Genomic DNA, 12,722 nt, shown 5'->3' with positions numbered 1-12,722 from the left:
ATTGGTGGCTGCATATACAGTATATATTGATTGTCATTGGCTCAGCCATGTGATCAATTAGAAACCAGTAGTGCATTGCTGCTCCTTCAACAAATTATACTAAGAGAATGAAACAAATTTGATAATAGAAGTAAACTGGAAAGTTGTTTAAAATTGTGTGTTTTAGGAGGGATCACAACATGCCCTAGAGAGGAGGTGCTGGTGGGAGGAGCACAGGTGCAAGGTCACGTAGCACTTGATCTCCAGATCCTAATGAGAGCAGCTGGCAGAAATCTTTTGTGCTGAACACCCCTGACCTGGGGAGGCTCTTGCAGCAATTCCACATCGCTCCCAGCACCCATACAGTGCCATACCATTGCACTGAGCTGCGTACTGCAGCAAATATATGGACTGAAAACCATTTGGCTACTTTACATAATACCTGAGAGGAGAAGCAGTTTTATTCATAGTAAGCTGTAGAGTAATTGTCCCATAATGGAAGCCCTGAAGCGGGATAATACCGCTAAAAACAACATCTCTCGGCTGACTTTTCAAAAAACCAAAAAGGCTTGCACTTAATTTTTCCCCCCTTCCACAAATGATTTGTGGGGCGAAATAGTGAGCTGTCTTGGTTCTACAAGTTTGCCCTGGGCCGGACACCTACCGCAAGAAGTAACTGACCTGCAAGGGGAGTTCACTGGTGAATTGGTGTGACTGTCTGGTCCTGCTGGTCGGGCTCGGCTGTGGGACGTCCTGCACGATGCTTCGCTTGGGTTTGAGAGCCCGGATTGGATTGGGGACAGCGGCGAGCCCCCTCACGTGACGTGGAGGTGGGGTGGTGCCTCCCCTCCTCACGGAGCCTGGGAAAGGTAGTTTGACCGGAGTTGCTGCAGATCAGTTTGGAGGAGGTTTTTTTTCTCTCTTGGCCTCCCGGACGGGTAGATGAGTGGACCCTGAATTCGTATTTCCTGGTAGTTTGGCTCCCTCCCACCGGTGCTGCGTGAGGGAGCTTCGGCCCTTCTTGTCAGTCTGGGATTGATGGCTGGACATTTAAACCCACGGACTGGGTCAGGTATTCTGTGGCTTGAACTGTAACCAGCATAAGGTTGACGTAGGACGGTGATGTATCTTTGTAAATTGGAACCTTACAGAACTAGAGAAAATATTTCACGGGTGCCTAACTAGACTCAAGTATTCTTGCCCTGGTTTAATATAGAAAGTGACCCTGTTCAAATACAGAGATCTTTTTTCTGTTTTTTTCTTTTCATCAAAAGTACTTAAAGAACCAGGACAGGGCTAAATGAAGGTTATATAAATATAAGTCAACGTTTGTATAACTTGAAGAAATGGTAATGTGATAAAAGTTAATTATTTGGCAGGTTACCCCACCATACAGCACCTTTTAAGGGTATAAACTGTTAGTAAAAAGTTATGTCTTTTACAAGCCAGAGAAACTTTTGTTTAACCCTAGGGGAATGTGTTTGTAATAATTATAAAAACTGAAATTACCTAGATAAACATATACATGATGCTTGAATAGAAAAGTGGTTCAATATTTTGAAGTTTTATCTTGCAATTACTGGCGAACCCAACTGTTATAATCGCAGAATGCTTAAATTGTTTTAGTACCCTTAATTGTATGTGATATTATCTGCTCAGGATAAGTGTTGGTCTAATTAGAGAATCACACTAATATAAGAGTATTGTTTTTTCAAAAGTAAAGAGAGGGGTTAAATTATTGCATATTATCCAATTTAAGATTAATGGAATTTATTTTGGTGGGTAATTTGTAAAAGTTGAGAAGATAAGTCAAAATTGGGTTTATACATGTTTTTTAAAGGCTGACTGGAGGTTAATTTATAAAACTGAGCCCCTGAGTGTCCGTGAAATTAATAGTTTAAATAATTAACTGAGACATATATAGAAGATTACTGTTAGGTAAGATTCCTGATTATTTGAGTTGATGAAGTGGGACTCACATTGTTTCATATTATTTAGAAAAAGGGAAGAGAAGAGAAAGGGAAGAAAAAAAAAGGGGGACCTTGAGAGCCATTGAAAATATTTTGTGATAAGTTAAGAACAAAGAAAGGGTTACTCAGAGTTGGTGTAAAATAAGCATAAGAAGTTACATTTTATTATTCTTGTTAAGCTACACATTTAGTCCACGGCTAGGCTGAGGATTTTTTTTTTTTTCCCTCAAACTTTCTTATTTGGCTGGAAAATGTAATTGCCTACATTAACTGGGGCTATACAGAAGTTCATTTTTTTTAGAAAACTGTTTGGTTTTTGAACATAAAGGGTGACAGGGCTCAAAGGTGGGTTTTTTCTATTAAAGCTCAAAGTGCCGAGTGCATTGACTGAAACATAAGATTCTGGCACACCTGCTTCCTTCACAATACCCTCACGAGTACATTGCACTTTTTATTCTCACTATCCCCCGCCCGGGGGGTTCTCCCCCTCACCCCCAACCCCTCCCTTTTTTTTTTCTATCACTGTGTCCCTCCCAGGATTTTTGATTTTCCAATCACTTTCACTTCCACCCACTTAATCACGATCACATGGATACATTTTTTAGTGCACAAGCCAGAACTTCCCCTTCAGTCATGGCAGCAAGACACAGAGAGAAGAAAAATAAGAATACCCAAGAAATCCCAACAGATATAAATTCTAGCAGTGTCACTATTTCACAAAGCAGTGAGTCGACACACAAGCATTAGTGACAGAGATAATTGAAGCTTTATCTCCTAAGTTTGAAATTCTCGGAAATGAGATTAAGCAGGATATTAATTCTTTAACAAATGAAATACGACAGTTCTCTAAAAGAATAACTTAAGCAGAACAAAGAATATCGGATGTAGAAGATATCCTAGGGAATCACACTGCAATGTTAGATGATATAAACTCCAAACTTCTTAAAAAACAAAATAAATTACAAGACTTAGAAAATCGAGCAAGGAGGAACAACCTCAGGATCATAGGAGTACCCGAGGAAAAACAATATGAAGATTTAAATAAATTGTTAACCGTTACAATACCAAATTTGTTACAGATTCCACAAACTTCCATACAAATGGTAATTGAAAGGGTTCATAGGCTAGGATGGCCAAACCCGGAGAAAGGGAAAGCTAGGCCCAGACCCATTATAGCGAAAATCTTAAACTATCAAGAAACTCACCTTGCTGCAGTTTTATAGTAAAAATCAACCGATTTTTTTGGGGTAGCTCTAAAATAATGCTTTTTCAATATTTTTCGGCTGAAACTGCGGCAAGGAGGAGAGAGTCATCTCTAATATGTACCAAATTGATCAATCAGGGACATCAGGCCATTTTATTATATCCAGCCAAATTAAAAATAACAATTGACAACAAAACAAATTTTTTTGACTCAGCCAGGGATGCTGAAAAATTTATAGCACAAGCGATAACTCTAAGCTAAACATGAGACTTATACAGTAAGAGTTTAAACTCAAAAGTAGAAATGAAGGTCAAGGTTTTTTTAGGTTTTTTTTTGTTTATATAATGTGCCCAATGAAATTTGCTTCTGAAGATCTGCATAGATTTAATTGAATTTGACTTATTCGTAGGTATCAAAAGTTTTACGCAAGTTGACTTTCTGTAAAAAATTGTCCACAATCATCTAATATCTCCTGTTGCTAAATATTTCTAACATTGATGTGTATGAAGTTGTTCCGTTCTAGATACGCTCTATTTGTCAATAATGATCTACGCCCATTATTTTTGGCCTATAGGATTGTTTTATTGGCTATAAATAGCCAAGTTGTGAATATGTCGAGCGCTTGAAAAAGACCCTTAGCGGGTTGAAATGCGTTGCGTCCCTCCAAGGCTTCCGTAGGATCTGACTTCGGCAAAGGTGAATTTGTTACCACTCATCGCCATATTAAAATGCTGTATTCAAGCGGGTGCCGTCAGCGTAGGAAATTGAGCCAGAGAGAGGGGTCTATTCGCCGCATCACCGACTCCGGTGTAAGTAAAAGTGTTGACCTTTATTTGGTGCCTTTTCTGCCGTTTCATCGGTCCCTTATCTCGTTCCAGCTTGACCTGAAAATCCTATCTCGGGCTTGACAAGATTATTTCTTCTGACGACCAATTGGATTTATCCAACTTTTTATTGCCTCAGAAAGTATCATATGTGATGTTTGTTTTTCTAGTTACTGTTGCAAATTGTATACTACCCTTGTAACTGCGCCTGATCAACGCAATTGCCACTTTGTATTGTATTTTATTAGGGCTGCAACAACTAATCGGTAAGTTTTGATCATAAAAATAGTTGTCAACAAATCTCATTATCAATTAGGTGGTCAGCGATTAGTTGGTCAGTTGCACAACACCAGCTGCTTTAATCTGACGATCTACTGCAACTAAGATTGTGCAAAAAATTTTTAATTTATTTATTTTTTTAATCTTTTTTCTATCCGATTAATCGGACAATAATTATCCGATTAATCGGATAGAAAAAATAATAATAAATAAAAATGTTTGCACAATACCATGTGCAGGAGTTCATCGGATTGAAGCAGCTGGTGCTGTGCAATAACCAACTAATCGCTGACCACCTAATTGATAATGACATTCTTTGACAACTATTTTTATGATCAATCTTACCGATTAGTTGTTGCAGCCCTATATTTTATATATTTTTAACTTTTTGTTTTATATTTATGTACACTTTAGATATTGTTGTTATTAAATTTATCCAGAATCTGCACATTTTTTAAATTTGTGTCACATTCACTTCATTTGATCTATTTATTGGTTGCATTTTATATTTTGCACATTAGTTTCACTTAATTAAGTTAGTTTATACTCACAACACTATTTTAAGCTATGACAGTAGAATTTTTTTTTGGTTTCTTTTAGTGAACAAATTATTCTGACATGATAAGGGTCCAATTGTTGAGTCATTTGAAAGCTAATACTTGGGGATATTGAAAATTTAATAACAACAATATCTAAACTTACATTCTTGCTTTTCAAATAAACATACCAAGAGAATGAAGAAAATTTGATAATAGGAGTAAATTAGAAAGTTGCTTAAAAATGCATGCTCTATGTGAATCATGAAAGAAAATTTTTGAGTACAGTGTCCCTTTAATGCTAGAACCTTTTTTAAACAGGTTGACGCTAATAGCTATATACATTTTACAAGTTGCCATCATAGAAAGTGGATAGGGAATATTCCTAAAGGTCAGCACTTGCGTATTCGCAAAAACTGTACAAATTTAATTGATTTTGATAATCAGTCCGAATTACTTAAACAAAAATTTATAATCTAGGGGCTATAATGAATCCGATATTGAAAAAACATTAAATGAAGTAAGATCGGTAGATAGAAATTCCTTTTTGGTTACAAAAGAAAAAAAGACCACTATGACATCTCAAATAGATGTTGACAAAAAGGAGTGTATATTTATCCCATTCATTACAAATTATAGCCAAAATAAATTCTTGTTAGAAAGAATTCTTAACAAGCATTGGAAATTGCTTAAAATGTTGAAGTATTAGGACCTATCCTACCGGCAAAACCACAAGTAGTATATAAAAAAGCTTGAAATTTAAAATCTATTTTGGCACCTACAGAAAATAAAATTAAATTTAATAATCAATCTGATATTAGAGGTAATCATGTACAAGGTTTTTATCCCTGTCTCACTTGTAAATCTTGTGAACATTCAATTAAAAGTAAAAAGAGTTTAAATCAAATGTGACAGGGAAAATATATAAAATTAAAGATCTTATTAGATGTTCAGATAGTTGTATAATTTATATTATCCAGTGCAAATATGGGTTACAGTAAGTCGGTGAGACCTCAAGACCCCTACGTACCCGCATTAGGGAACATATGTGGTCTATAGAAAATTTTGACCACAAGAGAAATAAAGATCTTCCCATTGCAAAACATTTTGGTTCATGCAATAAAGGCAATTTGGAGCATTTATCATTCTTAGGGATAGAAAAGATTAAAAGAAAATGGAGGGGAGGGAATATTCAGAACGATCTTCTAAAAAGAGAGATTAAATGGATCTTTGAAGACATTACAACCTAATGGTTTAAATGTAGATTTTGATATTGGTTGTTATTTGAATGATTAACTATAATGATACCTAAAGATTAATTTTAGTTTTATATTTTTTACTACCTAATTCAGTATCTGATACGATTTACATGAATTAAAAGGGACATTAAACACTTTGAGATGGTAATATAAAATTATAAATTGTATATATAAAACAACTCTGCAATATACTTTCATTATTTATTTTGTCCTCTTTGCCTGTAATTCCATTCTGAAATTGTGAGCTTTTCAGTTCCTGTTAGAAATGGAAGTGGAGAACACTGTTAAATCCAGCACAACCATTGGCTGCACACTCTAATGACCTATGTATAACTGTCCCTAATTGGCCACAGCAGAGAATGTAACACAAATTACAACATGGCAGCTCCCAGTGTTTTATAGACACTAAAACTTTACACTTATTTTGTCACTTTTTAAACGACTAATGAAACTTTAAAAAATACATCTACATGTTAGTCATGGACTAATCTTTTCTTTGAATGCATCATTCTATCTAGCATGTATTTAGTGTTTAATGTCCCTTTAACATAATTGTTACGTTTGGTATTTTAGTGGTCACTGATTAGCCTCTTGATGAGTCATATTGTATATACATTTGTTTAAAAATGCATTTGTTATTTAATTAATTTTTTAGACACACACACGAATTATATATATATATATATATATATATATATATATATATATAAATATATATATATATATATATATATATATATATATATATATATTTATTCAATATGCATATATGAGTTTAAAAGATATTTTTGTTTATATTGATACCTACTTATTCGTAGGTATCAAACGTTTTACGTAAGTTGACTTTCTGTAAAAAAACTGTCCGCAATCATATAATATCTCCTGTGGCTAAATATTTCTAACATTGATGTGTATGAAGTTTTTCCGTTCTAGATACGCTCTATTTGTCAATAATGATCTACGCCCATTATTTTTGGCCTATAGGATTGTTTTATTGGCTATAAATAGCCAAGTTGTGAATATGTCGAGAGCTTGAAAAAGACCCTTAGTGGGTTGAAACGCGTTGCTCTGTTCCTTTAAAGTGTTGTGTCCCTCCAAGGCTTCCGTAGGATCTGACTTCGGCTACCTGCTTGCAAAGGTGAATTTGTTCCCACTCATTGCCATATTAAAACGCTGTATTCAAGCGGGTGCCGTCAGCTTCGGAAATTGAGCCAGAGAGAGGGGTCTATTCGCCGCACCACCGACTCCGGTGTAAGTAAAAGTGTTGACCTTTATTTGGTGCCTTTTCTGCCGTTTCATCGGTTCCTTATCTCGTTCCAGCTTGACCTGAAAATCCTATCTCGGGCTTGACAAGATTATTTCTTCTGACGACCAATTGGATTTATCCAACTTTTTATTGCCTCAGAAAGTATCATATGTGATGTTTGTTTTTCTAGTTACTGTTGCAAATTGTATACTACACTTGTAACTGCGCCTGATCAACGCAATTGCCACTTTGTATTGTATTTTATATATTTTTAACTTTTTGTTTTATATTTATGTACACTTTAGATATTGTTATTAAATTTATGCAGAATCTGCACATTTTTTAAATTTGTGTCACATTCACTTCATTTGATCTATTTATTGGTTGCATTTTATATTTTGCACATTAGTTTCACTTAATTAAGTTAGTTTATACTCACAACACTATTTTAAGCTTTTTTTAGCGCCTATGACAGTAGAATTTTTTTTGGTCTCTTTTAGTGACCAAATTATTCTAATTTGATTACATATAAATGTGGCGCAAGAACCTGTATTACTTGTGGAGTAGTTAGTCAGAATGACAATATCTCAAGTTTTGTAACTCAGGAAAACTTTAAGGTGAATTTTTATGCAAATTGTAGAACAGAGTTTATTGTCTACCTGTTGGAATGTACTCTTTGTTCCCTTCAGTATGTCAGTCAGACGACAAGGGAACTTAGATCCCGGGTCAGGGAACATATCAATGACACTAAGAATTATAACAAAGATTCAGCAATAGCGAGACATTTCAATTTAGTGAATTTAACCCATTTATCACATATAACAGTAAAGGTTATAGATAGGGTTCATTCCCCTATCAGAGGTGGAAACAAACACAAATTGTTGCTAAAACGTGAGCTGTATTGGATACATAAATTGAAAAACATACCCCCTTAGGATTAAATAGGGAATGGGACATGTCATATTACTTTGAATAATATCTTCCTCTCACTAATATATATTTTTGGGACCTGTAATAGATACGGTTTTGATCCTTTCAATTCACTATTATAGCATGTGTTTTACTAACAGGGAGTAGGTTGGTAAGCTACATTGGATTAAGTACTATGTGCAATATTGTTTATTATTACTGTATTTATTCAATTAATTAACTAACTTGCACCATTGAATTGTCCAAAGAATAGCTTTTACTTACTATACTATATATTATACTCTTTATATCATTGCATATTCTATGGCCATTTCAATACAGCATGACAATCAATTATTCAATGAAACTCCCTTACATATATTTAGATAAATCTATAACATGTTGCATAATGCATTTACATTGTTTATTATTTTTTTATTTTTATTTTTTCATTTTGAGCTTTTTATTTTCTTATTTGGCTTTTGTTCAGATTCTTATCCTTAGGAAATGTACATATCAGTTTTTTGTCATTTTAATTGTACAATGTTTGCTATTGGGTACTGTCCCTTTAAATAGTGAGGGGCTATACCATGAACTTTAGTCCCAAGTATAGGCACGAAACTTGTTAGGATGTTCATCCTACTAGCCTCAGTGTACCTTGTTTTTAAGGCATACCAATACATTTAAATATTTTTTACTTTTAAACTGCACTGTGCAGCTGATTTTCTTCCTTTTTTGTACTGTTTCCCTGCGGCGGAACAGGCCGCAGTTTCGACGTGCACCCCCTGGGCTTCACACCTTTGTTTTTTCCCCTGAACTTCCGGTGGCGTTTACAGTCAGCACAGGACCTGAGCGGCTGCTTTTGTGGATATTATGTCCCTTAAACTGATCGCCGTTTTTAGCTGCTACCGCAGCCCACGGGTAAAAAAAATTTTTTGCTAAGAGGTGGCGTTTTCACCTCTTAGCCAATAGCCGTGCGGTAAAGCCGGCTTGGCGTCCATGGGAGCCGGATTTACCACATGGCTATTGGCTAAGAGGTGAAAACGTCACCTCTGAGCAAAAAAAAAAAATTTAGCCGTGTGCTGCTGTAACAGCTAAGAACGGCGATCGGTTAAAACAAATAAAGGAGCTTTCTACATGAAGTAACTTATACTTCATGAATGAAAGTTCCCTTTATTTGTTTCAAAAGTCAATTCTAGCGTTTGTAAAATTTACTTTTATCACCAATTTTGCTTTGTTCTCTTGGTATTCTTAGTTGAAAGCTAAACCTAGGTAGGCTCATATGCCAATTTCTTAGACCTTGAAAGCCACCTCTAATCTGAATGCATTTTGACAGTTTTTCACCACTAGAGGGCGTTAGTTCATGTGTCATATAGATAACATTGAGCTTATGCACGTTAAGTTACCTAGGAGTCAGCACTGATTGGCTAAAATGCAAGTCTTTCAAAAGAACTGAAATAAGGAGGCAGTTTGCAGAGGCTTAGATACAAGGTAATCACAGAGGTAAAACATATTATTATAACTGTGTTGGTTATTCAAAACTGGGGAATGGGTAATAAAGGGATTATCTATCTTTTTAAACAACAAAAATTCTGGTGTTGACTGCCCCTTTAAAGTGAAGGTAAAGTTACTTGGTTGTTGATGTAGAATAACATTCTTTGTCCCAAAATATTATGAGTTTAATTCATCATTTTTATTCAATTGATGCGTAAATAAAGTTATCACCGTAATTAATCTATTTTTCATGCTCCGCAAATTCAACCCATTATTTTATTATTTTTTTCTATCCGGATCACGTTTTCAGAAGACCCAATTGAAAATCTGGCCGTTAGGCGGCCGTCAGTCTACGTCAACCGCCTCCTTGTTATTCTGCGCATGCGTTATTTTTTATTCTCCCTACTGAAATGAACGTGCACCCCCATTTCGCACATGCGTATTGGATTTGTTTTGGTATATATCCACAATACGTTATTGGCTTTTACGGAAGATTCTGAAAGAGTAGCGTTTCATAAATAATACGGTAAATACATAATTTATGACCTTTAATTCACTATTTTGTTAACTTAAGAACCCGAACCCGATTAACGCATGCACATTGGATGCAGTGTTTGCCGAGTATCGCATGCGCTGTAGAGATTGAAATAGCCTGTTCGCGCACGTGAACACGCTTTTGAAATACTGATTTTCAGTGCTGTGACGTATAGAGCAGTCCCACCCGCTCTAAACGTCACAGCACTGAAAATCAGGAAATAGAGGTTGGGAGGAGTTATGGAAACGGTAGGGAAATATATATATGTAAAAACTTGCAAATTAAAAAAATTAAAATAAAATAAAGTTAGCGATTATCTTATTTTATTATGAAATAATGCATAGATATCTTCTAATTGACAGAATGTTACCTTCACTTTAAGCAACTTTCTAATTTACTCCTATTATAATTTTTTATTTGTTCTCTTGATATCTTTATTTGAAAAAGCAGGAATGTAAGCATAGGAGCTGGCTCATTTTTTGTTCAGCACCTGGGTAGCGCTTGCTGATTGGTCTCTACATTTAGCTACCCATCAGCAAGACCTACCCTGGTGCTGAACTAAAATTGGCCAGATCCTAAGCTTACATTCCTGCTTTTTAAATAAGGATATCAAGAGAACGAGGAAAAATTAGGAATAAATTAGAAAGTTGCTTAGAATTGCATGTTCTATCTGAATCATGACAGAAAAAAGATTGGGTTTCATATCCCTTTAAATACTCGTGGTTGAACCTTATTAAATAAATATACGAATAACACCAAGGAGAGAAGTGACAACCTAACTTGGACAGAAAGGGAATTCATCACTCATTTAAAGCACTGTAGATTATTGGTAAATAGAGAGGCTAAGAATAAAACTAACCTTTTTTGGACACATATGGGCACATTGGCCACACTGTTTATTTTTACAAGTGACCATTAGCTTTTTAATTTCAGCATTTTTATAGTCACCTCTTCTAGCTGCCTCTAAATATATATGAATATAACATCATACAATGGCTCCTAAATATGTGTATAGCTTTAGCCTCTATATATAAAGTTAAAAATTTATAGGCATGTGACATCCCTTAGTTAGCATTACATGGGAATCAAAATCACCATTATTACTCTAATTTCTCAAATTCTGACAACATTGTCAAGAAGTTTCCAACTACAAAGCGGCATACACAGTATATGACACTCAGAAGCCACTGGTTTAGTTCTGATTGCACAGCGTGGAACTTCCTAACTCTAAATAAACAGGAGAAACAAAGCTAAAATAGAAAGTTAATGGCAGTGAGACAGTTGCACCTTTAATTTAAACAACAACCTAACACCAAAAGCCCCCTTATCGGTCCTCTGTCAGATTACCTCTGCAAAAGATCCCCGGAAGCCGCCACATTGCCCCAGTTTCCCATATCATGTGAAAACAAAACCTACTACGCATGTGCGTTTGATGACAGCCGCGGATTCAGGGAGTAAAATGTCTTCTATGTCAAGTTACCATTGTGGCCATATTTGAATCTGGCAGACTTTTTGTTCCGTGGGTTCCCTTTTCTGAGCCCACTAGATTATGATTTCAGAATACGCAATGGGAATGTGGTAGGATTCATTATTCAGTGATTTTTGTAAGGGGGTTAAATTCAGGACATTATAACAAAGTCTGTGACGGTGACCCAGGGACACCACACCAAGGAGGATATATATAGACTTTACACACACTGTACGGTAGAATTTTCGCTGCACATATTTTTTATTACCTAATGTCCACATTAATATTTTAAGATGCAAAGTATGAATGATTTCAACGATATAACTTTTGTGCCAATGCATTTACAGAGCTGCAGTAGCTGTTGTGTAGGGATAAGTCTGTGAGCAGAATAGGAGTCACATTCCAAAATATGCCTCCTTTTTAGTCGTTAAGACAGCTGAGAGTGCTTTCCATACTGAAAATACAGTAAATAAATAAATAAACATTGAAAGTTGAAAATAGCTGATTTTTATGTATATATAAAAAATTAGTGTAGGCTTCCACGTGTTGCACAACAAACCGGAATATTATTTCCACAAAATGTGTATTCAAGTTGAATATCAATCCTTTATAAACAAATAATACAATTAATATTTTAGGAATATATTCAAATGTAGATTAAAAAATTTGGCTTATTTAATACTCATGAGTTAAAGGATTACTAAACCCAATTTTATTCTTTCATGATTCAGATAAAGCATGCAATTTTAACTCTTATTATCATTTTTTCTTCGCTCTCTTGTTATCTATATTTGAAAAATTAGGAATGTAAACTTACGAGCCGGCCCATCTTTGGTTCAGCACCTGGGTAGCACTTGCTGATTGGTTGCTAAATGTAGCCACCAATCAGCAAGCGCTACCCAGGGTAAAGATGCCAAGAGAGTGAAGAAAAAATGAAATGATAATAGGAGTAAATTAGAAAGTTACTTAAAATTGTATGCTCTATCTGAATCATGAAAGAAAAAAAAATGCGTTCAGTA

At 35.2% G+C, this 12,722-nt stretch overlaps 1 protein-coding gene across 2 annotated transcripts in view; it reads right to left on the bottom strand.

The window, feature by feature from the left end:
* DELE1 (DAP3 binding cell death enhancer 1) overlaps positions 1-11,646 on the bottom strand; it is a 150,072-nt gene extending 138,426 nt beyond the window's left edge. For both annotated transcript variants that reach the window (XM_053718628.1, XM_053718629.1), the window contains exon 1: positions 11,583-11,646. In XM_053718628.1, the coding sequence (XP_053574603.1) occupies positions 11,583-11,634 (52 nt within the window). In that variant the 5' untranslated portion in view covers positions 11,635-11,646. The remainder of the gene's footprint in view (positions 1-11,582) is intronic.
* Positions 11,647-12,722: the final 1,076 nt, after the last annotated feature.

This window comes from Bombina bombina, chromosome 6, assembly GCF_027579735.1.
Source record: "Bombina bombina isolate aBomBom1 chromosome 6, aBomBom1.pri, whole genome shotgun sequence".
Classification (NCBI taxonomy): Eukaryota; Metazoa; Chordata; class Amphibia; order Anura; family Bombinatoridae; genus Bombina; species Bombina bombina.
This window is presented reverse-complemented; position numbering and strand designations above follow the sequence as displayed.